Genomic DNA, 27,003 nt, shown 5'->3' on the forward strand with positions numbered 1-27,003 from the left:
GTACCTTACATAACCAAATGAGCCAATATTGCAAAACACACATAATTAACTATGAACATTTTTTAAATTAACTGAGTTTACTTTGATGACTTGCACTGAATTGAATCAGCCAGGGATGCATAGTCCGGACAGTAGCTGCTGATAGCCAGCCTCAAACACACTTCCAAATGTTCATCAGTCATGGTGGAACGGTATTTGGACTTAATGATCTTCATGTAAAAAAAGGCTGACTCACATAAATAAGTGGAGCCGAATAATGCAGTCAAAGAGATAGCACATTTCCTCATGTTAGGGTACTTTTCCTCCGTGAGTAAGTTCCAGAACTGTCCATGAGCTCTCGACTTCAGTTCAATGTCGGTTTGTAGAGTCAAAATCTCATCTTCCACTCCAGAAGAGTTCATGTGAAACAGTGATACAATGTTTGATGCGAGTGAATCAACCTCAACATCTTCCTGAAAAGGATAGCACATGAATGTAGCGACTGGCTCAAGCAAAGAAAAGTCTTGAAAGCGTTTGTTAAATTCTGACAGACAACCGGTGATCTGCTCCGTGTAGCGTGCACTGTCAAGTTGCTCACAGGCCTTCCCTTGCGTCTCCAACTCTGACGCCAGGTTCTGGAAATTTGCCAAATCATGGTGCTGCAGCTTTGTGGAGAAATGTTGCATCTTTCGTTTGAAAGCGTGAACTGAGCTGATCATATTGGTCACTGTTTTGTCTTTTCCTTGCAGCTCAAGATTAAGGTCATTCAACAAGTTTGTCAGATCGGTTAAAAATGCCAAGTCTAACAGCCACTGGCCGTCATTTAGCTGCTTGTATTCTGCATGTCCAGATACACGGAAAAACTCCTTAATCTCCGGACAGAGCTCTCGAAATCTTTTGAGGAATTTCCCACGACTAAGCCATCTCACGTCAGTATGTAGCAACAACTCAGAGTGGTCGCAGCCAGCCTTCTCCAGATGTGCACGGAATAACCGTCTTTGAAGAGATCTGGCTCAAATAGAACATGCGATCTTCGTTGCCACATCCATGATCTCTTTCAGGTTAAGCATTTTAGCGCATAGCGCTTGTTGGTGGATAATGCAATGGTAATTCAAGAAGTCTGGGAACGCATCATCCTGCCTGCACTTGGCAATAAATCCATTCACACGCCCAACCATTGCAGGTGCTCCATCTGAGGTGATAGACACCAATTTGTACATTGGGAGCTCAGTTTTCTCGATAAAGTTTTTAAACGTCTGAAATATGTCCTCTCCTCGCGTCTGTTCTTTCATGGGAAGTACTGTTCATAGCTCCTCTTTTGCAGTGATATCACTTAACACCATGCGAATGAAAACGCACATCTGGGCTGTGTCACTCACATCCGTAGATTCGTCCAACTGCAGTGAGAAAAATTCACAATTTCTGATGTCCGTCCACATTTGCTGGGTTAAATCCTCGGCCATGGCATCACAGCGACGTGTAACTGTATGTCTTGACAACTGCAGAGCTTTGATTGAAGATAATATCTCTGCCTTATTTTTAAAGTCCCGGAACAATGAGTCAGCTGCTTCAACGAATGCCTCTTTTACCATCTCTCCGTCTTGGAAGGACTTCTTGTTTTTAACAATGGCGTGACACACCCGGAACGATGCTTCGGTGGCCGCCTTCGCTTTTGAAGTATGTTGTGTGAAAAATGACTGCTGTCTTGTCAACTGGGATTTTAGTTCATTCACCTTTCTCTTTCTTAGCTCGCTTTTCGGCGGGAAGTCGTTTTCGTATCTTTCTTGAACAGTCCGAAAATGCCGCTCCACATTTCCCTTCTTTGGTACTGCGATGATAGAATGGCATATGAGGCAAACGCACTTCGAAAATGACATTGTAAAAAAAAAGTCCACCTCCCATTCCGTATGGAAGTGATATGTTTTTGCCTTTTTACTTGGTCCAGCTCCTTCACTCATTTTAGTGACCATAAACTTTAGCGAGGGCTTAAAATCTGACACAATTCGCCGACTAGCTTAGCACTTTGCGTCGTTGTTTACGCATGAGCGGTGACCTAAAGGTCAAAATTCAGTTGTTATCTGACTGGTTGTCCTGTATGTCAATCAAGTAACGGGGATGGATGATAGGCTGACATCGTAAGTTCTGCTGCACTTAGAGCCGTTGTTTGATTTGATTGGTCAACAGAATGGCAACATTCAGTTGTCATCTGAATGGCTGCCTTGTATATTAATCAAGTGACGGCATTGATGCTAGGATGATATTTTTTTAATGTCACGCCGCGATCGACCAGTACCACCTCCGCGATCGACCGGTAGATCGCGATCGACTTAATGAGCACCCCTGATCTAGACAGTGGCATCCTCACAGGCATTGCCCCGAGAAACAATTTTCCAACGTATACATTTCGTTGTGCCGATAATCACCACAATCCAGCAGTGTTGGTTCGCAATAATGTCCGAATGATATCCAGCTAATATGGCACAATGTTAGAATTTGGCTTTGCAAGATGGGCAAATTATTCCTGAATTAAAGAAAATGTAGTTCACCGAGTTCAAATATCTAACTGTTTAGAGATTATAAATTAAGCCCTGAGCTAATGCTCCAATTTTGACCGTTTTTTGGCAAATCTTCAAAGCTAGCCAAATGAAATAGCAACCATTTATGATAAAAATAAAAAATAAAATAAAAATCCCAAACCTAGAATTACGCAGATACCAAATTAAACCATTTTTTACGGGAAGAATAGGTGCTCTCCAAGACGTAGACAGCTCCAAGACCGCTGCAGTCTTCACCTCCTCTTGTCTCCCGAATGCCTCCCTCCACCTCCAGGCTGTGCCAACTCTGATTCTGTCAACTGGGCGAGGGTGTAGAGACAGTAAAACAATTGGGGGAGCTGTGGAGCAGAGCCCAAAATCAGTCGGGCCCCGTGTCCACAACCCATCCGGCAGAGACGCACACAGAGCTACCTCTCCCGAGTGACCCGTCTCGTGAAATTTTGAAATTTAGTCACGTTCCCAAAACCGAAGAATTTGTAGTGGGTGCTGAAGTATGATACCCTGTTAGTGACGCGGAGTATTCAACATTTGTAATAGACGTCTGAACCCAGCCAACCGCCTCTACACACCGCTTTACCATGGGGCCTAGATCTTTAGTATGAAGACGCGCATCAATAGTCAATGTGATTTGTGGCTCAGCGAAAGTAAACAATTCATACCATTTCTGCTGCTCAGGGACAAGGCACGCATGCGAGGCAACGCCGGTAGACATAACACATATATAATCCTAATGCAAGATGAACTCCTGACTAAATTTGGATGAATGCATTTTGATAAACCAAATCATGTGTGCGATCATATGTACAGTGTACAATGTACTTGGTCAATTGGTGAATGGGTGGAGGTTGGATCAGGAACAGGGCATACCCACCGCGGGAGGATGGAGAACCAGGTTTCAGAGCTGCCCTCAGATGTTTCAGTTCAGCCAGTGGAATGGAGGAGAGCACCACATATGCGCCCCCCAACAGATGTGCACAGTCAAGTTCAGTCCCATCCGGAAATGCCACTCGAATTCCAGTGTTCGTTCAGTCAATGGCAGTGACTCAGGCAATCTCGAGAGTCCACAAGGAGGATAGTGTTGTTACTCACTGGGAGATGCGGAAAGAGCTCACAGCGCGTGGAATATTTCACCCCAGTATCAAGCACCATCGAAAACTTGTCCATCCACCGTCCCCTGAATGCAGGGACCTGCCAGTCCTCGAACGCTAAAGCTCCGCGGCTCCCTGTCATGGAATGGGGTACCAGCGGGTTGGTGTCAAGAGTGCGTTGGGAGTGGGTAACGGTGGCGCCCCCTGCGCTGGTTGAGCTCTGGGCGACAGGAATGGCACCGGACCAGAGGATGGCACATTCCAGAAAGTGGCTCGGCTTGGACAGCTCATCACCCAGTGACCCCGCAGCAAGAGCACACGCCACTCACAACCCCCGTCTATAACCACCCCTACCTCTGTTACCGCAATCCCGACCTCGTTGACCGGCCGGGTACGGACAGCCAGTCTGCTGTGGTGCCGCGTCAACCGAACCTTGCCTAGGAGCAGCAGAAGCGGAAGGCGCAGGTGCAATGGGAGCTGCATGCATTAGCTGCCCCACCCCTTTTTTTCATTTTTTTTATTTTATAATTTTTAGCCCTCTTGGCCACCTGAACCTGCAAGTACAACAATTTTTAGTAACGCTCCTTAATCCAATCCCACATTTTCCTTTTCTGATGTCGTGCAAAATGATGTAAAAAAAAATGTGTTCTCCTGAGACTGATTAGCATTTTTTCATTGATGGACTGTTTCACATGATGTCCGTAACCGTAAGGACACGCCCTAAGGACGGCCAACTGGAATAGCTGCGGAATGACGACATTATTGGATGGGTCACTGCCGGAAGTCTCACTCCATTCACGTCTCGCCCTGGCCACATAGACCAGGCCTGTCTCCTCCGCTCCCCACCTGAAAGATACAGCAACATCGACCCCAACGGGCCAGAAATATCTGATGCACGGCACGGCCAATCTCACCTGAGGTGTCCCCATTCAGCCGGTGACCGTCATGCTGGTCTGTAGGTCTGGCCTCGGCCTCAAGTAAGGACAGTTCCTGACAAGTACATTTTGTCCCGCATGTAACTCTGTAATCCCCTCTACGAAGAACCTAACCTTGCGTTAAGTGAGTAATTTTCAGAAAAACAGCGCCACCGCCCCCTTAACTGAAATTAACCTCAAGTGTCACAGCTGTGGTGCCGTATATTATGGAAAAGTCTCAACAATACAACAAAATCTTGCCCTATCCTGTACTGGGTGTGTGTTATCTAGTCGCGCACCCAATGTGAATAATAATAAAACCTGCGGAGCACATGAGCAGGCTAAAGCAACAACTATATCTTAATCTGTTTTCATGGACACTAACTTAGAATATCTTATCAATATCACCCTCCTTGTTGAGGAGAACCTCCGGGATGGGCGTGATGAGACGCTATTTAAAGCGTTCTCCGGCCTTCTGGTCACACAGGTCACATGTCACCTCAAACCTGTGGAGCGAACTGGAGGAGTGGCACTTGCAAGCAAGAAGGGGTAAATTACCTCGAAAGGATAATGTAATCATGGCAGTCATGATCTAAACACAGAGCAAAGGGTAGACTGCTAGGAGCCACCAGCATGACTTTTGTTGTCCCGGCATGAAAGTCCATTGTTTCAGAGGTGTCTCGTTCACACCTCCTGTGTTGCAGCCGTGATCCAATCTTCCTGCATTCCTCTCCTGAGGGTCTTGTCATTAGCATGGTCCAAACTTCGGTTACACTTAAAGGATTTCATACATTTGACTATGAAAGGAATATAAGAGTTTGAGCTGAACATAGTTCATTAGATGTTGCTGCATCCAGTGTATGAAAGTGTGAAACTGTAAAGTGCTGAGCGTGTGACTGGTGGAGCGGAACGGTGTGTGGGGTGCAAGAATGGAATGTTTCAGGACAGATGGTGATAGCCGCAAGGAGGGAGAGAGACAAGATGACTCGGGGGGCAGTGGATGAAGGAGCAGCCATCAAAAGATCACACGCAGGAGGAGCCACGGGATTCGGTGGGGGAGAAAGACCAATGAGAGCAAGCTAAAGTTAACTGCAGGATACACATAGCCAATAGAATCATGCCAGGATGCCTTTGTCTCTGTGCCATTTGCATATTGTATAGTATGAATCATTACTGGGCAACTCGGGGGTAGAACACATTCGCTGGTGGCAAGAGAGGTGTAGAGTTGTATTGAGAGGGACCCGAGACCCAGGTGCCATGTAGAAAGTCTGTGTATTGGGAATAAATCCACTCGTGCGTGAAAATGCCGGCTTCCTGATACCTTTCTATTGCAGAACGAGCGCGCATATTGTTGGATGAGTGAGAGTTGGGTAAGGTCGCAAATTGGAGTCAGATTACTAATTTGAGTTTACATTGGTTTAAAATTAAATTCTAACATTGTTATAAAGATAAATTCCAACAAGCTATATCATCCAACACTCACTCAGTGGTGCATAAGTGTGTTTCTGGATATTATTTGTCCAGTCGTGGTGTCATGGTATTTTGATGGGGATTCATTCAAGTAGGACGAAGTCGGAATTCCTTGAAGGCACAGGTGTGAAATGCACTGAAGTAACTGAAGAAAAAGTAAAAAAAATTACGATTGTTTAAGAATGTGCAAGAAAGAAAAATGTTGACAAATGTTGAAAATAACGATATTTTCCAGGAGGTATTTATTTCTTTGTTGTTTATTCATTCAATTCTATACTAATTTCAATATTTGAGTATTATTTTTCTTTCAATATGTAGTATATTTTGTCTTTGAAGTGTGGGTCCTTGCTGCCTTCCGGAGAGGCAGCCGAGCAAGGCTGGATTGGTGATGGAAAAGAACTGGTTCGAAAAAGATTTTTTCTCGTCACATGCTGATGTCAAAAGAAGTCTCCCCAAAAACGTGCACGCCCCCTCTCAGACATTACCTTCTTACAAGGAATGCCCAAATAGGACATGAATATCTAATTTTCCCTTGTTGCATATGCATTCCCATCCCGCTAGTCTTCGGGATTTCCCTCCAAAAGTCCCCCAGAGGGAGAGCAGATGCGTCTCCCCGTTGATACCACCAGTCTACTCGTGACCACCTTAAATTACTCTCATACCCTGGAAGGTCACTGACCTGGCGAGAGAATTGCCCCCACCATTAAACAATGCTCAGGCCCATTTTCTCTCAGGGCAGTATCTGGTTACATCGGAACTTCAGAACCAAGACTGGTCACTTCTGTGAGCTCCAGTCCCTTCATAGTTTCATAAAGAGAATTACTTCCCATATCTAAATTAGGCCATTTAAAAATTACACGACTTTTTTTTCATTTATTTCAATTTATATTTAAGCTTGCTTATGTAATAATACAATATTTATTCAATTATTTTAATATGTAAAATTCTCAACAATTTAAACCTTTTTATTTCACACTTGAATATTTCTTAACATATTTGTTCTTTTGAATATGTGTGCAATTTAAATTATTCCATCCATCCAGCCATTTTCTGCCACTCATCCAGGGTCGGGTTATTGAATTAATTTTTTAGTATTTTTTATAATTCAATATTTATTTCAAGATCAGGACTCTTCTCAATGAGTTCAATATTTATAAAATGTTTCTATATTTGTTATTAATTGAATTAAGTCTGTATGTGATTTCCAATTTTACATTTTAATATTTCCCTTTTTCACTATATAAATAATCCAATGTATAAAAAATATAATAAAGCATGAAAAAAAATATTTGGTATATTTTTCCGAAGTGAGATTCTGCTTAGCAACAAATGCCAAACGCTTGATGGAGCTCAACCTAGAAAGTGTATTTAGCCAGTCAGAAATTTATTCAGAAAGCGAAATATTAAATGTATGTGAGGGGATATTTGAAGAGTTTGAGTTATGTTCAATGGACCATACATATACGAGCCAGCCAAACACAGCGAGAAAACCAGCGCTGACTCCAGTCGCCATCAAGTTGCCAACTCCTGACATTCCAAAACCTTTGAGAGAAACTGAGCCGATTTGCGTTTCTCTTTCTGGTTCTTTTTCGAGTTCAACTTCTTGTTCAGTTTTTCACCTTTTCACACAGCGTAAGTGGAACAAGTGATTTTATTGATGATTGTGGAAGGCACTGATTTCATAAGCACAGTTTCTTCTCACACCTTTTCCATTAAGTACGTTTAAAAAGACAATTGAAAAGCATAATGTTAACAAATGTTCCAGGCAAAGGCAATTAATTTCATTAATAATGTTTGATATGAAAACAAAAAAAAGATCATCACTCAGACACGTTGCTTCTTCTGACACTGATCACATTGGCTTTGTGTCAATAAAAAAGCTTTGCAAAATTCAATTTCATCATATTTTATTCAAAATCACATTTACATCTTACCACAAAGAGTCAGTTCCTTCAGTTTTTTGTTTTATTTTTTTTAAGCTTCAAGGATCGCTGCTATTCTCACCAGCACAATTGTGTCTCGCAGCACCCTTTTTAGAAAAGAATTTTTTAGCACAAACGCTGCAACTGAATGGCTTTTCTCCACTGTGTGTTCTTGTGTAGCTTCGTAAATGCGACTTTTGAGAGAACCTCTTGGCACAAACTGAGCAGGAAAAAGGGTTTTCTCCACTGTGCATTCTTGTGTGACTTGTTAAATTTGACTTTTGAGAATAGCTTTTACCACAAACTGAGCAAGAAAAAGGGTTTTCACCACTGTGTGTTCTTGTGTGTGCTTTTAAACTTGGCTTTTGAGAGAAGCATTTTCCACAAACTGAGCAGGAAAAAGGTTTTTCTCCACTGTGCGCTCTTGTGTGGATTGTTAAATTTCTCTTTTGAGAGAAACTCTTGCCACAAACTGAACAGGAAAAAGGTTTTTCTCCACTGTGTGTTCTTGTGTGTTCTGTTAAATTTGTCTTTTGAGAGAAACTCTTGCCACAAACTGAGCAGGAAAAAGGTTTTTCTCCACTGTGTGTTCTTGTGTGTTCTGTTAAATTTCCCTTTTGAGAGAAGCATTTTCCACAAACTGAACAAGAAAAAGGTTTTTCTCCACTGTGTTTTCTTGTGTGTTCTGTTAAACTTGCCTTTTCAGAGAAGCATTTTCCACAAACTGAGCAGGAAAAAGGGTTTTCTCCACTGTGCATTCTTGTGTGACTTGTTAAATTTGACTTTTGAGAATAGCTTTTACCACAAACTGAGCAAGAAAAAGGGTTTTCACCACTGTGTGTTCTTGTGTGTGCTTTTAAACTTGGCTTTTGAGAGAAGCATTTTCCACAAACTGAGCAGGAAAAAGGTTTTTCTCCACTGTGCGCTCTTGTGTGGATTGTTAAATTTCTCTTTTGAGAGAAACTCTTGCCACAAACTGAACAGGAAAAAGGTTTTTCTCCACTGTGCGCTCTTGTGTGGATTGTTAAATTTCTCTTTTGAGAGAAACTCTTGCCACAAACTGAGCAGGAAAAAGGTTTTTCTCCACTGTGTGTTCTTGTGTGGGTTGTTAAATTTGTCTTTTGAGAGAAACTCTTGCCACAAACTGAGCAGGAAAAAGGTTTTTCTCCACTGTGTGTTCTTGTGTGTTCTGTTAAATTTCCCTTTTGAGAGAAACTCTTGCCACAAACTGAGCAGGAAAAAGGTTTTTCTCCACTGTGTGTTCTTGTGTGGGTTGTTAAATTTGTCTTTTGAGAGAAACTCTTGCCACAAACTGAGCAGGAAAAAGGTTTTTCTCCACTGTGTGTTCTTGTGTGGGTTGTTAAATTTGTCTTTTGAGAGAAACTCTTGCCACAAACTGAACAAGAAAAAGGTTTTTCTCCACTGTGTTTTCTTGTGTGTTCTGTTAAACTTGCCTTTTCAGAGAAGCATTTTCCACAAACTGAGCAGGAAAAAGGGTTTTCTCCACTGTGCATTTTTGTGTGACTTGTTAAATTTGACTTTTGAGAATAGCTTTTACCACAAACTGAGCAAGAAAAAGGGTTTTCACCACTGTGTGTTCTTGTGTGTGCTTTTAAACTTGGCTTTTGAGAGAAGCATTTTACACAAACTGAGCAGGAAAAAGGTTTTTCTCCACTGTGCGCTCTTGTGTGGATTGTTAAATTTGTCTTTTGAGAGAAACTCTTGCCACAAACTGAGCAGGAAAAAGGTTTTTCTCCACTGTGTGTTCTTGTGTGTTCTGTTAAATTTCCCTTTTGAGAGAAGCATTTTCCACAAACTGAACAAGAAAAAGGTTTTTCACCACTGTGTGTTTTTCTGTGTCCTTTTAAAGACAGCTTTGAAGTGAATGAGTCAGTGTGACATGCCCTTTCACCTTTAGCTTGCCCATCATCATCATCATCATCATCATCATCATCGTCATGAGCGTCTGATAATGTGTCCTCATTATGTACTTGTGATGGCCCCCAGTGGTCTTCATCACCTTCTGTTGTCACGTGATGACTTGAACGGTTGCTTGGAGGCTCCGCCCCTCTCTTGTCCTCACTCTCATCCTTGTTTTCATCGTCAGTCTCTATACGGACAACGTTCACTGGTGACTTGTTGATCTCCTCCTCCTCCTCCTCCTTTTTGATGCGAGTCAGGTCTGGCACCTCTTTCACAGAACGGAGATATTTTTCACTGACGTCTGCAGGACACAAAAAGACAAACACACATTTGGTTTGATCATGTCAAAGCTCATGCAGCGACTTTGTCTTATATTGTTTCTACAGTGCGGCACGGTGGCCGACTGGTTAGCGCGATGGCCTCACAGTGAGAGACATCATCGGGCGTGGGTTCAATCCCGGCTCCGGCCATCCTGTGTGGAGTTTGCATGTCCTCCCCGTGCCTGCGTGGGTTTCCTCCGGGTACTCCGGTTTTCTCCCACATTCCAAAAACATGCATGGCAGGCCGATTGAACACTCTAAATTGCCCCTATAAAATCCTCGCTCTTCCTCTACGCCGTTCTACACTCGCAAGATGCAAACTACCAAAGCCACGTGTTCCGCCTCATCCGAGTGCACTTTCAGATGTAAGTACAAGTTATTTATATGTAATATTAAGACAGCACTCATGAGAAATATTGGGCAGCAATGTTTGGATATTTAGCTCCAGATTAAGATAATTTAATTAGTTGCGATATCGGCCAAATATAACTAATGTAGCTCTAAGAACTATTGCATAGGAGGTACGGCTGAAACATTTGAATTGTCTTATTTCTGCATGTTAGCATTATTTTATTTAATCTTTCCCTTATGTTTTAGGGAGCAAGGAGATGACCGCGCTGATCAAGCTGCGCGGGGAGTACGACGGCCTCTTTACAGGGGCCAAGTTCTCCGCAGGCACAGCATGGAGGCAAAAATACAATTTCTATCGGGAAAAATATTTGACGGGTTATTGTCTTATTTATTTCCATCCATTTAAACTCTAAATATCAAGAAGAAAACGCATAAGAATGGCGAGACCCACTATAGCAATTTTATTCCATTCATCAGCTATTTGTGTTTGAATTAGATTTGCGCGAACACGCAGCTGTTTATTCTAGCACAGAATGTGCCCTGTATAAATTCCATGTACCCCCGACAATGTGCTCCCCAATTACTGATATTAATGAATAATATAATCTGCATGTTACCCATAACACCAGGATTTCTGACTAATGTTTGCATCTTTTTTACCCATTTTTTCATCCTTTATTTTTGCATGCATTTTTATTTATTTAATACAGGACCATCGTGGAAAAGCTCGAGCTGCAGGGCAAAGTGACGCCCCTGCAGGCAAAAAAAAAATTGGATAATTTAAAAATGAAGTATAAAGTATGGAAGTCCACATTTCTTTTTCTTGTGTGTGAAAATGAAGATATAATTGTTTTATCTTTTTGCTTCTTTCCATAAAGGATTGCAAAAACCCAGGCACTGGCGAAGGGGTGGCAGGGAGAGCTACTGCCGATACTTGGCCCTGGTTCGAACTTATGGATGGAGTGCTCGGACAGAGTCCATCACCCCCCCTGTCCTAATTGCCTCCATCCCTGAGGAAAGACCAGGGCCAAGTCAGGCCATCCCTGAAGAACTCCCAGGTCCAAGTCGGGCCAGGGTGACGCAAGAGGAGGAGGAGGAGGAGGAGGAAGAAGAAGAAGTCATAGAAGAGGAAGAAGAGCGAGGCCAAAAGCCGGAGCAACGACCGAGAGGGAGAAAGCGAAGGAGAGAGGATGAAATGATCAAACTATCCAGACTCGACTTGGCAATGCGGAGACAGGAATTGGAGAGACAGAGGTTGGCAGAGGAGGGAAGGGCAACTGAGAGGAGGGAGACTTTTGAAAGGTTTTTTACTTTGATGGAAAAGATGATATATCAAAATAAAAAATGAGTGAAATATGCTTGGTGTTCAAGACTGAAATTTAGATAACATTCATTTAAGAGTAAACAAAAACCGGGGTACTTTTAAAACAGATGAACTAGTTCGTATCCCAGTCACATCTTGAGATCAGCTTCTTCAGACAAAAGTGAAAAAGCCCAGGTTTGTGAAAGACCAAAACATTTACAATAATATGAAGACTCCACCATGTCTGTTTTGCTTACAAACTTAATTTATTGAAAAACTGGTGGACAAACAAGACATACATTATAATTCACAGTAACTATTCACAGAAAATAAAAAGGCATTTCCCAGTTCAGAACTGTTGCAGGATAAACCTGAGTGTGTCAGTGCTGTTTTGCCAATTTTCGCCTGAGCAGGGACTCATTTGGAGCATGGATGGAACCGTTCTTCCAGGACCCATGACATGGATGGGGCACGAGCAAGAGTCCTGATCTTCCTCTCGTGACTTGAAGTGGGGCATCATACCAGTTGCAATGTCCACTACATCATCCATTACGTGGGGGTTTGCAGGGATGGTCGGGGCAATAGATGGCTGCCATGTCACTACAAAAGATGGGATAGATTTATTAACCATTCATTACATCTTCTGATATTTTGCCATGTTTGTGTGGCTGTGCTGTTTGATGATTCAGTTAAAGATTATTTTGTGCCAAAGGTGTGGTGCACCTCCAGGGTGCGGAAAAAGATGGCCCGGAATCTCACCTTCATCATTCCAAAGGCACGCTCAATAATAGAGCGTGCCTTTGGAATGATGAACGTTGAAGCGCCGGGCCCCCACGCCCTGCACCGGCCGCTTGTAAGGAGTGATGAGGGGGAGTGGTCGCTGGAGGCACGGATACCCTTCATCTGCCAAGATGAAGTGCCCTGGAGGAGGATACAGCCCTCTTTGGTAAAGAGAGCTGTGCCGGAGGACCCTGGAGTCGTGGACTGATCCAGGCCAACCCAAGAATATGTCCAGAAAGCGACCCTGATGGTCACACACAGCTTGCATGATTATGCTGCTGAAAAGCTTGCGGTTCTTGTAGTCATGACCATCAGGGCCACTTGGAGGCTTGATTCGGACATGACAACCATCTATTGCTCCAGCAGCTCTTGCAAATGCATGGTGCTTCGCCAGCCCTGCAAATCCCTGGGTCACTGCCTGAAGGTCTCCTGCAGTGTTGGGGAAGTGGATGACTCTGTGGCGAAGAGCCACCACTTCCCCAGTGACCCGGTGGATGATGTAGTGGGCAGTGGACCGCGGCATCCCAAATGCTCGTGCCACCACCCGATATGATGCCCCACTCGCCAGCCAGAAGAGAAAGACAAGGACCTCTATCTCGACACCCCATCCATGTCGTCGGTCTTGGTCCAGGAGGTTCAGCAACACTCTGAATAAGTCCCTGCTCAGGCGAAAGTCTGTTTGGAGATCCTCTCCATTGAAAAAACGATCCAACACTGGCACACCCAGGTTTATCCTGCAGTATGGACTTCTTGGCTGTTAATGTTTTGAATAAAAAAAAAAAAAACATGAACGCATTAATTATTGTACTTGTTTCGTTTGCTTGCATCATTCCTACAGTATCACCAACTTAATTTTAATAACTCTGGCCCTAAACTCTCTAGTGGTATTCTGGTGTTTTGCCATATGTACAAACTAATCACGGGGACAATAAAGCCGTCACAAGTATCTAAATTCATAAAAACTCTTTCAGAATGTATATAATTATATCATTTCCATTCGATATTTGTTCTATTATGAAGTTAACACATGTACTACTGAAGTTGTACTACTGATGTTTTTAGTTCATCTGTAACAATCACGTTATAACCCTATTGACCTGTCAATGTTGGTAATAGTGTGAAAATGCTGATAGACGTATTTGGAACTTACTTCATTCCTTCGATAAAGGACAACTCTGCGATGGGAAAGCGTGATCCTCCTCTCCTCAAGAACAAAATGGAAATAAACCAAAAAGTGAAATAATAATGAAGAAAAGTTCGGGTTCCATCGTTTAAAATTAAATAATACAAATGTTTTGCTAAGCCGATGCCTTCGGTCTGGCGCTCGTCGCTGATTATCCATTGATTATCCAAGCCGTTCATAAATCCACCACAAATACGTATCACCTGTGTCGAACAGAGGAGCAAAGTACATGGGGGCGGAACGTAAATGTTGCGCCAAGCGGCCTTGGCTCCATGGAAACGAAGACCAATTCCAAGGCTGGATTCGAAGGTCGCACGTGACAGCCGTGAATTTGGACACCACGCGCGGTCGTGTCGCGCCGAAAGTGACGTCATGCGGCCGAAAAAGCAGCCTTCGGAGGTCGCAGCCTGTTAATTTGGACACGGCCCGTGTTTGAGTCTTCCCGGACGTCGCACTGTTGTAAGATGCGATTGGACAGTAAACAGCCAATCAGAATCAGCCCAAGGTTCCGACTCCTGATTGGTTAATAATTGGGGCATAGTTTGCATTGTAAGCGTAAAACTGTGTTTTGTACCTTAGAGGAGAGAGAAGCTGGAAGAGTTGCTCTTTTTGTGGAACCCACGCAGAGAGAGTTTGTTGGAGTTGAGCCACAGAGAAATTGAGAATCATTTAGTTGATGAACCTTAAAAGCCAAACTTACTCCAATGTGTGTTTGTTTTTTGTACTCAAAAAGAAAAGGGTCAAATAAAGACTCAACAACAACTGATTAGAGTTTCCATATTTTAGTTTCTTCAATTTCTGGCGTTCAGGAAATAGTACAAAGACAGATATCTGGGCGGCTTTTTCTTAATCTCACGAGAAACTGTAATCAGACGAGTACAATCGAAAAATGGCGCGCTGATCTCAGCCCAGCCTCACATTTTATAGGAGGTTTTCTATGTCAAAGGTAATGTAGGTTGAATCGGTTGTCCTTGCTCCTTCGCCCGGTCCACGTTCCACGTCCAAGGCTCACCTTTTCAGGCAGGCGCGTGTCATGTAATGGTGCTAAATTTATATTTGCGACTATGTTGCACCTTTACGGTAACTGAGTGTCACAATTGTCTCGCAGGGGTCTCGCGAGATTGTTCATGCAAGTGGGGAGTTGTTGGAGTGGTATCGCCATTAAAACGTGTTACAAGACAAGAGCCTCGTTGCCATCATTTACATGGTGTCAGAAGTGAACTCGAAACAATGGCCAAGTTTAATCCCCCGACGGGTTTCCCCTTTGATAAGCCACGAGAGTGGCCGGACTGGAAGCAGCGATTTGTGAGATTCGGGACCGCCACGAAACTCGACAGAGAAGAGGGCGCGGTGCAGGTGAGCAGCCTGATATACGCCATGGGTAGCGAGTCCGAGGACATCTACAAGACGTTTACATTCGCCGAAGATGGACACAGAAATGACTTTGAACGAGTACTTGGCAAGTTCGACGACTATTTTGTGCCACGACGGAATGTGATACATGAACGCGCATGCTTCCACCAGCGCGCACAGCGGCCGGGCGAGAAGGCGGAGACTTTCATTCGTGCGTTGTACGAGCTCTCGGAACATTGTGATTTCGGCGCGACCCGAGAGGAGAACATTCGCGACAGGATCGTCGTGGGAATATTGGATAAGGAGGTTTCACGTAAACTGCAGCTGATGAACGACCTAACACTGGCGCGGACGATTGAGACGGTCAGGCAGTGTGAGGAGGTAACGTCCCAAATTAGCATGCAAGGAGAAGCAGCTGGGATGGTACATGAGGTGACCAACAAGTTTAAAAGGTGCACCAAGCAACGCTTCAAGCAGAGGGAGAGCTGTTATGGACAATGTGGAAAATGTGGGAAAGCCAAGCATAATAAGGATGAAATGTGTCCTGCTAAGAAATCTACATGTAACTCGTGCAACAAAGTGGGACATTGGAGCAGAGTGTGTAGGAATAAAAAAGCGGCGGTGAGTGAAGTCACAGAGCAACCGGAGCAACAGCAACCGTATTTCCTTGGGTCAGTGAGAAAAGCAAATGGGACTTCACAGCAATGGGCCGTGAAGTTGTTGCTGGGATCTACCCCAGCAGAATTTAAAATTGACACAGGGGCAGACGTGAACGTCATCTGCGAACAGACCTACCGCTCGCTCACCCCCAAAACACAACTGCAGCCTGCTGACATTCCACTTGATAGTCCAGGTGGTGAATTGCAGTGCTTAGGTCTGATCCAAAGCACAGTTACCGATAAAGGCAAAACCTACCCTCTCGCAGTTTATGTTATTCGTGGTCGCACGGTGAATAACCTCCTCAGCTTGCCAATGTCTGTGAAAATGAAACTGGTGAGGAGAATAGATGAGTTGGTGACCAACAGAGGCCACATACAAGCATACGGTGAACATGGGACTTTAAAGACTGAACCGGTGCGAATACAATTAAAAGACAATGCTCAACCATATGCCGTACACACAGCGCGACGTGTTCCTCTGCCCATGCTGCAAAAGGTAAAAGAAGAGTTACAGAGGATGGAACAAAATGGCATAATAGAGAGGGTTACGCAGCCCACTGACTGGTGTGCACCCATGGTGCCAGTCCTGAAGAAAAGCACAGGAAAAGCCCGCATCTGTGTCGACCTCAAAAGGCTGAATGAGGCTGTTAAACGAGAACGATACATTTTGCCCACACCTGATGACATAATAGCGAAACTAAGCGGAGCTACAGTCTTTTCTTCCTTGGATGCAGCCAGCGGGTTCTTCCAGATACCTCTCCATCTAGACTGCTGTAGGCTCACTACATTCATCACTCGTTTTGGCCGCTTCAACTTTAAACGTCTCCCGTTTGGAATTACAAGTACACCAGAGATCTTCCAGAGAAAGATGATGGAGACTCTACAGGGCCTTGAAGGGGTTGAGGTCTTCATGGATGACATCCTCGTGTACGGGGCTACTGAGAAGGAGCATGACGACAACTTGGAGAAGGTGATGCAACGCATCCAGACTGCTGGCCTGAAGCTCAACAAAGATAAGTGTTCAATTAAACAGAGCCAGGTGCGATTCCTTGGACACCTCATCGACAGGTCTGGCATCCGGCCAGACCCAGAGAAGGTGGAAGCTATACGGCAGTTGTCACCACCAGGTGATTTGAAAGAGCTGAAGAGGATATTGGGAATGGTCAATTACCTAGGAAGGTATATTCCAAACCTCTCAACGGTGGGTCAGCCAATGCATAAGCTTATGAGGAATGATGTGGTCTGGACGCTCAACAAGCAGCTTTTTGAGAACATTAAGGAATTGCTAACAACTGCACCGGTGCTTGCCTACTACAATGTGGGGATGCCAACTGCTGTGTCGGCTGATGCGAGCAGTTATGGACTGGGTGGTGTGTTACTGCAACTCCATGGAGATCATTGGAAACCTGTAGCTTATTGCTCCCGAAGGCTAAGCGATGCAGAATCTCGCTACGCACAGATAAGAAAAGGAAGCATTGGCTGGTGTCTGGGCGTGCGAGAAGTTCGACAGATACCTTAACGGACTGGAACAGTTCAAGTTGGGAACTGATCACAAACCACTTGTACCTCTCATCAACAATCGAAGTTTGGACAATGTACCTTTACGTTGCCAGCGTCTTCTCATGAGACTAATGAGATTCAACCCTATCGCAGAATATGCTCCTGGGAAAACCCTGATTGTTGCGGACGCGCTGTCACGCAGCCCGCTACCTAACGCAAACACTGTAAACGAAACGCATAGCGATGTGGCCTGTTATATGGCTAGTGTGGTGGAAGGGATCCCTGCATCTACAGGCAAGTTGGAGGAAATTAGGGTAGCGACAGCCGCTGACCCCGAACTTCAATGTGTTGCAGGACTAATAGAGAGAGGATGGCCTGAGCACATCAGTAAAGTGCCAGTAGTTGCTAGAGCATATGTTCAAGTTAAATCAGAGCTGTCAGTGCACGATTGCCTAATTCTGAGAGGGTGTAGGATTGTTGTGCCACGATCAATGAGAGGGGAAGTACTTCAGAAAGTTCATGAGGGACATCAAGGCCTCATCAAATGTAGACAGAGAGCGGGTTCATCCGTGTGGTGACTTTCATCAGAAATATGCAAGCTCGTGGCATCATGTCAAGTGTGCTACGAAATGAGAAGAACTCAACAAAAGGAGCCACTCCTATCCACACCGCTTCCGGAGCGACCTTGGAAGAGAGTAGCCATGGACATCTGTGAATTTAAACAACATAACTACCTTGTAATCTCGGATTACTACTCAAGGTTTATTGAAATATTACACCTGCCATCTACAACGAGTGCACAATTAATAAAAAGTTTGAAAACCGTTTTCGCTAGATTCGGCATTCCAAGTGAGATTGTGAGTGACAATGGTCCCCAGTTTACAAGTGCTGAATTCCAGCAGTTCGCTAAACAGCTCGGCTTCCAACACTACACGTCCAGCCCTCATCATCCAAAAGGAAATGGACATGCAGAAAGAGCAGTGCAGACAGCTAAAAGGATCCTGAAGCAGGAGGACCCTGTCATGGCGCTCATGTGTCATCGAGCTACTCCCTGTTCCATGACAGGCTACAGCCCAGCTGAGCTGTTGATGGGGAGAAAAATTAGAACAACACTTCCAACACTGGAGGAGAACCTCAAACCTAAGTGGCCCAGCAGGACAGATGTGGAGGAGACAGATAAGAAGGAAAAGGCTAAACAGACTCACTACTTCAACCGTCGCCATGGAGCCAGAACTTTGCCTTCTTTACATCCAGGTGACCAAGTGTTTTCCAAATTGGATCACGAGAAGTCATGGTGTTTGCCAGCTGTGGTTTCATGCGAGAGTACAACACCTAGGTCCTTCATCATACGGACACCACAAGGAGCAGAACTGAGGCGGAACCGCCGTCACCTCAAACCTGGGCCAGTTCCCCAGTCAGTCCCAGCAGCGTCCGAAGACTACAAGCTGACGGATGTCCATCCTGTCAACACCGGCATAGACGACACCGTTTCTGTATGCCGGAGTGAGTCGACATCCTCGACTTCCCCACCTACTCGGGTGGTGACCCGTTCTGGACGGGTGTGCAAACCAGTTGACAGGCTTGACCTGAGAGACTGAGACTCATGGTCTTTGGGGGGGGGGGGATACAAAAAAAAAAAAGGGGGAGTTGAAAGGAAAAAAAATACACTGGAGAATTATATGGAAATTAAGTAGATTGTTGAAGAAAAAAGTGGGATTGTTTGTTACCGATGCCAAAATTACTCATGCTGTTGGGATTTGTTTGATTGGTGCATATTTCTGGTTAACTTGATTTCTGAGAGGCATCTTTATTTTTTTTTTTTTTTGCATTTTGCAGCCCAGTTGGGGAAATAAATGCTTGTTTTGATGTTATTGAAAATAACACAAAAGAGGGGAGATGTCATGTAATGGTGCTAAATTTATATTTGCGACTGTGTTGCACCTTCACGGTAACTGAGTGTCACAATTGTCTCGCAGGGGTCTCGCGAGATTGTTCATGCAAGTGGGGAGTTGTGGTGAGTGGTAACGCCATTAAAACGCGTTATAAGACAAGAGCCTCGTTGCCATAATTTACAGCGGGAGTCTCTCAGTCTCTACTTCCCCTGTAATCTTGTCGGTGTGCAGATTGTGTGGTGTATGTTTTCCCAGATCAAATTGTTATGTTTTTTGTTCTTGATCGTGTCCCTGTGACGTCCTCCCCGGCTCAATTTGATATGTTTGTATCTTCTATGGCCTCTGTGGAGAATGTGTTTTATCGTATTTGTCCATGAAGTGCTATCTGGTTTGTCATCAGTTTGACCTGAGCAGACTGAATCTGTTTGTTCTGAATGAGAGTGTGGGTCATGAAAATACTATGTGTGCAAGTTTGAGTCCTTACATTTAACCCATAAGACCCCCACCCTACGTTAGAGAAATTTAGCATATGAGAATAATGTTGCGACTATGGTGACAAGCTTGCGTGACGTGTGGGTGTGCGCATGCGTGGAGGAGGGAGGGGGCGGATGTTTTTGTCGAGTGTTGTATGAAAAGAAAGTGGAAGAAAAAGATGGAAGAGGGGAGAGCATGAAAACAATAAAGTGAGGTTACAGGTACACCACTGTCTCCCTGCTGGCGTGTTATTATTGATTGGGAGGGCTCCGCATTTCGACGACGTGCGCCGATCACGATCCCAGGGCAACTCCGGCCTTGGAGACGGATCTCCCCTGCGTCCCCCCCGACCACGGTCAGGAGGAAACCGAGTAGGAACGGATAACAATAATATAATGAATCAGTAAACACCATGACTACAATCCCAGTCTTATCTATGCACTGTACTTCTACTTTCATTTGATAAATTATTTTAACATATTCAGTAAACATGAACCTGCTAAATTAAATAATTTGTTAGGAATCGGAAGGTGGAGGTAGAGGAGGACCCAAAATGAAGGGATGTCAGGCAAGGGTAACTTAAAGGGAATTTAATTAACAAAATAGGGCAAACAAGGTACTAGGCACAAACAAACGAAATAAAGTGCAAAACAACGACGACTAACAAAACACGGCTGGGCAGAACTAAACTGGACTAGGACGCAGGGACAGGAACCAGGGATAAGCGACCGTGACAATGAAAAATGAACAATGAGCATGGACAATGAACAAGGGCAACAGTGACATCCAAGAAAGGGCAATGAACCAACGCCGAGTAGTCAGCGTAGGAGGCTTAAATAGTGACGTAATTAGTGGGTTGACGAGAGACAGGTGCGTGGCTGGTGGGCGCGTCTCTCCAGCCATGACGACATGACAGGACATGCGCTGGAAAGAAACGCCCCCACGCCCGTTGAGCAAACGTAAACAAAAACAAGACATGACGGAAACGGACCATAACATAATTGACCTTTTGTCCCGTAAAAGTTTAAAATAATGCCAGCAATCGTAATACAATCCTTCACTATTAATTACATAAATCCTACAATAAAGCATAACTTTAACTCGATTGATGAAAGTAAAGTTTAATTTAGGCTATTAAGTAACTCAGTGGTGGGCCTTCAAGGCCTTCTCTGTTGGCCAAACATAATCAATAAAAAAAATGATAATAATCGTCACATTGATGTTATATTATAGCTGAGCGTTGTATTTTTAGGTGAGAGTTTTGAATCCAATCAGAATTCCGTTCGCTCGTGTTGCTGGGCAGGTTTCACAATACGAGGAGCGCGCATTATGCGTTCCGAGGCCTTAAGATGCAATTGTGCGAGCATCTCTTCTGTCAAAGTCAATGAGCTTTCAAATTTGTTAGACGGTTGCGATAGCCAATCAGATCACGAGTTGGTTACAGTGAGCCTTTTCGCTGGCCTTATGCTGAGGGTGATGAACGCGTTTTGTGATTGGATACTCACTCGTGAGGGGGCGGCGCTATGCCGAATCAACACACCAAAAAGTCGTAACTGGCGGCCGTTCGAAAATCTGAAATATATTCTTGCTTTTTTTAAACCACAATGGCCGAAGGAGGGAAAAGTGTGATTTTTATTGCAGATACACTTGCAAGGACATTTTCAAGTCGGACCTTTCAAGAGAAGCTATATCGTCCAACACTCACTCAGTGGTGCGTAAGTGTGTTTCTGGATATTATTTGTCCAGCCGTGGTTTCATAAATGATGGTATTTTGATGGGGATTCATTCAAGTAGGACAAAGTAGGACTTCACTGAAGGCACAGGTGTGAAATGCACTGAATTAACTTAAAAATTAAAAGTAAAAAACTTACGATTGTTTAAGAATGTGCAAGAAAGAACTCAATCTGATCGAAATGCTGTGCTTTGAGAAATGTTGATAAATAAGGATATTTTCCAGGAGGTATTTATTTCTTTGTTGTTTATTCATTCAATTCTATACTTATTTCAATATTTGAGTATTATTTTTCTTTCAATATGTCGTATATTTTGTCTTTGAAGTGTGGGTCCTTGCTGCCTTCCGGAGAGGCAGCCGAGCAAGGCTGGATTGGTGATGGAAAAGAACTGGTTCGAAAAAGAATGTGTGCGTGTGTGCGCTCCGCGCACGTGCGAGCCCCCTCTCAGACATTCCCTTCTTATGGGGAATGCCCAAATAGGACATGAATATCTAATTTTCCCTTGTTGCATATGCATTCCCATTCCGCTAGTCTTCGGGATTTCCCTCCAAAAGTCCCCCAGAGGGAGAACAGATGCGTCTCCCCTTTGATACGACCAGTCTACTCGTGACCACCTTAAATTACTCTCATACCCTGGAAGGTCACTGACCTGGCGAGAGAATTGCCCCCACCATAAACAATGCTCAGGCCTATTTTCTCTCAGGGCAGTATCTGGTTACATCGGAACTTCAGAACCAAGACTGGTCACTTCTTTGAACTTCCCATATCTATATAAGGCCATTTAAAAATACATGACTTTTTTAAAATTTATTTCAATGTATATTTAAGCTTGCTTATATAATACTACAATATTTATTCAATTATTTTAATGTTAAATTATATCAATATCAATTTAAACCTTATTTCACTCTTGAATATTTCTGAACATATTTGTTCATTTGAATATGTATGCAATTTAAATTATTCCATCCATCCAGCCATTTTCTGCCGCTCATCCGGGGTCGGGTTATTGAATTAATTTAATACCTAAGTATTTTTTACATTATAGTTTTTCTGAAGTGAGATTCTGCTTAGCAACAAACCCCAAACGCTTGATAGAGCTCAACCTAGAAAGTGTATTTAGCCAGTCAGAAATTTATTCAGAAAGCGAAATATTAAATGTATCTGAGGGGATATTTGAAGAGTTTGAGTTTTGTTCAATGAACCATACATATACGAGCCAGCCAAACACAACGAGAAAACCAGCGCTGACTCCAGTTGCCATCAGATTGCCAACTCCTGACATACCAAAACCTTGAAGAGAAACTGAGACTATTTGCGTTTCTCTTTCTGGTTCTTTTTTTAGTTCAACTTCGAGTTCTGTTTTTCACCTTTTCACAGCGTAATGAAGGCGAGTTGAGCAAGTGGAACAAGTGATTTTATTGATGATTGTGGAAGGCACCGATTTCATAAGCACTGTTTCTTCTCACACCTTTTCCATTAAATGCGATTAAAAAGACAACTGAAAAGCATAATGTTAAAAAATGTTGTACCAGGCAAAAGCAATAAATTTTATTTACATGTTTGAAGTAAACACACAAAAAAAATCATCACCACTCAGACAGTGGTTCTTCTGGCACTGATCTCAATAAAAGAGCTTTGCAAAATTCAATTTCATCATATTTTATTGAAAATCACATTTACATCTTACCACAAAGAGTCGGTTCTTTCATTTTTTTTGTCTTTTTTTAATCTTCAAGGATCGCTGCAATTCTCGCCAGCACAATCGTGTCTCTCAGCTCCCTGTTTAGTGACAATATTTTTTAGAACGAACGCTGCAACTGAATGGCTTGTCTCCACTGTGTGTTCTTGTGTGGCTTTGTAAATGCCACTTTTGAGAGAAACTCTTAGCACAAACTGAGCAGGAAAAAGGTTTTTCTCCAGTGTGCGTTCTTGTGTGATTTATTAAATCAGACTTTCGAGAGAAACATTTACCGCAAACCAAGCAGGAAAAAGGTTTTTCTCCACTGTGTGTTCTTGTGTGTTCTGTTAAATATGTCTTTTTCGAGAAGCATTTTCCACAAACTGAGCAGGAAAAAGGTTTTTCTCCAGTGTGTGATCTTTTGTGGATTGTTAAATGCGACTTATGCAGGAAGCTTTTGCCACAAACCGAGCAAGAAAAAGGTTTTTCACCACTGTGTGTTCTTGTGTGCCTTGTTAAAATAGACTTGTCAGAGAAACTTTTGCCACAAACCGAGTATGAAAAAGGTTTTTCTCCAATGTGCTTTCTTGCGTGATATGTTAAACCTGCCTTTTGAGAGAAGCATTTTCCACAAACAGAGCAAGAAAAAGGTTTTTCACCACTGTGTGTTCTTGTGTGGCTTGTTAAATTAGACTTGTCAGAGTAACTCTTGCCACAAACTGAGCATGAAAAAGGTTTTTCTCCACTGTGCTTTCTTGTGTGATATGTTAAACCTGCCTTTTGAGAGAAGCATTTTCCACAAACAGAGCAGGAAAAAGATTTTTCACCACTGTGTGTTCTTGAGTGAATTATTAATTGAGACCTTCGAGAGAAACTCTTGCCACAAACTGAGTAGGAAAAAGGTTTTTCTCCACTGTGTGTTCTTGTATGTTGTGTTAAATTTGCCTTTCGATAGAAACTCTTGCCACAAACTGAGCAGGAAAAAGGGTTTTCTCCACTGTGTGTTCTTGTATGTTGTGTTAAATGTGCCTTTCCAGAGAAGCATTTTCCACAAACTGAGCAGGAAAAAGGTTTTTCTCCACTGTGCGTTCTTGTGTGCCTTACTAAATTTGCCTTTCGAGAGAAGCATTTTCCACAAACTGAGCATGAAAAAGGTTTTTCTCCAGTGTGTAATCGTGTATGTGTTTTTAAATTTGACTTAAAAGAAAAGCTTTTGCCACAAACTGAGCAGGAAAAAGATGTTTCTCCACTGTGTGTTCTTGTGTGGATTGTTAAATGAAACTTTCGAGAGAAGCTTTTGCCACAAACCGAGCAAGAAAATGTTTTTTCTCCACTGTGTGTTCTCGTGTGCGGTTTTAAAGACAGCTTTGAAGTGAATGAGTCAGTGTGACATACCCTTTCACCTTTAGCTTGCCCATTATCATCATCATTAGTATCACCATCGTCATGAGCGTCTAATGTGTCCTCATTATGTGCTTGTGATGGCCCCCAGTGGTCTTCATCACCTTCTGTTGTCACGTGATGACTTGAGCTGCTGCTTGGAGGCTCCGCCCCTCTGTTGTCCTCACTCTCATCCTTGTTTTCATTTTCAGTCTTTATATGGACAACGTTCATCTCCTCCTCCTTTTTGATGTGAGTCAAGTCTGGCTCCTCTTTCACAGAACAGAGATTGTTTTCACTGACGTCTGTCGGACACAAAAAGACAAACATACAGTTGGTTTGGTCAAGTCAAACCTTGTGCGTCGACTTTGCCTTATATTGTTTCTACCGTACTACCTTGACTGGTGCCTGCCGCACACGGAACAATGCGTGCGACCCCGACTTGGACCAGACCATGGGGGCATTTCAATAAATTACGTCCTTTGATGTAAACCTCCTTTTAGCAGCACAACAGTGATAAACGAGCATTTAAAAAGGAAGCACGTTGCGGCTGATGCCCGATTTCATTCCTGACATCGTCCCAGGCGTTTCTGGAAGCGAGCTGAAGTTAGCACACACAGGTTATTGTGTGCGTCTGATGGAACACCTGTTGTGGGACCCTAAAATATTGATGCAGACCACTGGGGGCCATCGCAACATAATGTCATTGATAAAATAGGAATCCTTCAAGCGAAATACGTTTTCAAGTATTTCTTTTTGCATTTATAGATAGTTTCATTGTGGGTACTTTTTGCTTTCATGATAACCTGCATCCCTAAAAGAATTAAAGGGGCCCTGGAATCAGAGTCGCTATTTATTGCATGAGTAACGTTTGTTTTTTTTGTTTTTTTTTTACCCAAAATGACATTTATCCTGCTAGTACGTTCTGACATTACTCTTTTTATTTTTATAAAATTTCTGTTTCTAAATAAATTTTAAAACAAGATTACGTTTGAAGAGTAAAAGTTCTTACACATAAGCATTCAGCAACAACACTTTCACTCTGACTTTCGTGTTGACATATTTGAATAATGACTGTATATTTTAAAGTTATCCAATATGTATTCAAATTCGACGAAGATACACCAAAATATTATGAGTTCACTGAATTATTTTGTAACCGCAATGATGCTTAACAGCCGTAGGGTGTCAGTAATGAGTAACAAAGTAACACAACACCTCCCATTGTTCCGTCATCATTGTCATTTGCAAAAATTACCAGGAACTATAAGTTGCGGGGGAGATGCAAACCACCTGGGCCACAGGAACTTTATCAGGAACTAAATGTTCCTGGACTTGTAGGTAGAAAAGGGGGTTGTGACTTTCAGCCTTTTTGAGACCATAGTAAGCCAAAGATGCAGATGCATTCCTTGCAGCATGCGCTTGTTCACTGATGAGATCCGTGCAACCCTGGATGGAGGCATTCAATGTATTTTAATTGCTTGGATGGGGTGAAACTATGCACACGTGCACAAAACAGTGCAGGGCCACCCGAGGTTCATTGACCGAGCCAGTAAAAGTTTCATAAATAAGACCAATATGTACTTGATTTATTTAAAAAAAACTTAATCCTTTGTGCTTTATCCACTAAAATTAATCAACCGCCATTGATCTTTTTGCCGCAGTGTGCACAGTTTTGAGAGTCAGGTTGACTCATTCCATAAGGAATTGCTTGAACAAGATATGTCAGAGTTTTTGTCAAAAACGAGACAAGCCAAGATTGTCTTTGTCACTTGCGAGGAGCAGTCCGCCAGGTTGTACCGGCATTAACTCTGTCAAATGGGGGAGGCTCAGATATAGCAAAAACAAATTGGAGAAGCTGTGGAGCAGAGCACAACATCAGTCAGACCCGGGTCCACAACCCCTCTGGCAGAGACGCAAACAGAGATTTCGCTTCAGAGTGACCCATTCACTGTCTACCATACTGTCAAGAAATTCGGAAAATGTTCCGTAACAGAAGAATTCGGATTGGGTGCTGAAACACCACACCCTGCAAGTGACATGGAGTATTCTACATCTGAAATTAACTCTGCCAAAAGTCTTCACCAATGGGCCGAAAACTTTAGTATGATGATGCGCACCGATAGTTAATGTGATTTGTGGCTCAGCGATCATAGACAATTCATACCGTTTCCTCTGCTCTGGGGCAAGGCACACATGCGAGGCAGCACCGGTAGACATCACAAATACATAATCCTAATGCAAGATGCACTTCTGACCCTCGGAATTGGGTGAATGCATCCTGAAAAACCAAATCATCAGAACTGAGTGTTCAATGCAAAGGACCAATTGGTGGTTTGAAGGGGTGGAGGCGGCTACACTACGCAGACCAGAGAAGGAACAGGACGGACCACCCGCGGGAGGATGGAGACCCTGGTCTCAGAGCTGCCCAGTCGACTGGAACGCAGGACAACATATGCTTCCCCCGGCGGATGTGCACAGTCAAATTCAGTCCCTTCTGGAAATTCAGTCCCACTCGAATTCCAGTGTTTCACAGGTGCGGG

At 43.4% G+C, this 27,003-nt stretch overlaps 1 protein-coding gene and 1 pseudogene across 1 annotated transcript; both read right to left on the minus strand.

Moving 5' to 3' along the window:
* Positions 1 to 27,003, minus strand: part of LOC148342005 (uncharacterized) — a 78,423-nt pseudogene that overhangs the window by 22,738 nt on the left and 28,682 nt on the right.
* LOC148342006 (uncharacterized) lies at positions 442 to 9,525 on the minus strand. Its single transcript, XM_088284272.1, has 4 exons — positions 8,150 to 9,525; positions 1,313 to 1,376; positions 536 to 817; positions 442 to 452 (listed from the first exon to the last, which is right to left on the minus strand). Exons 1-4 carry the CDS (start codon positions 9,440 to 9,442, stop codon positions 442 to 444), a joined length of 1,650 nt encoding a protein of 549 aa, XP_088140398.1. The 5' UTR covers positions 9,443 to 9,525.

Source organism: Idiotropiscis lumnitzeri, chromosome 2 (assembly GCF_059441095.1).
Source record: "Idiotropiscis lumnitzeri isolate Australia: NSW breed Sydney's pygmy pipehorse chromosome 2, RoL_Ilum_1.0, whole genome shotgun sequence".
Classification (NCBI taxonomy): domain Eukaryota; kingdom Metazoa; phylum Chordata; class Actinopteri; order Syngnathiformes; family Syngnathidae; genus Idiotropiscis; species Idiotropiscis lumnitzeri.

What these genes read in the sequence shown, in the direction of transcription:
- LOC148342006 (XM_088284272.1), bottom strand. Translation starts at nt 9,442, where the DNA reads ATGCACAGTGGAGAAAACCCTTTTTCCTGCTCAGTTTGTGGAAAATGC. An exon ending in AAAACCCTTTTTCCTGCTCA is followed by an intron (nt 1,377 to 8,149) that starts GTTTGTGCCAAG and finishes TTCTCACTGCAG; the next exon opens with TTGGACGAATCTACGGATGT. An exon ending in TTTCATTCGCATGGTGTTAA is followed by an intron (nt 818 to 1,312) that starts GTGATATCACTG and finishes CTGGACATGCAG; the next exon opens with AATACAAGCAGCTAAATGAC.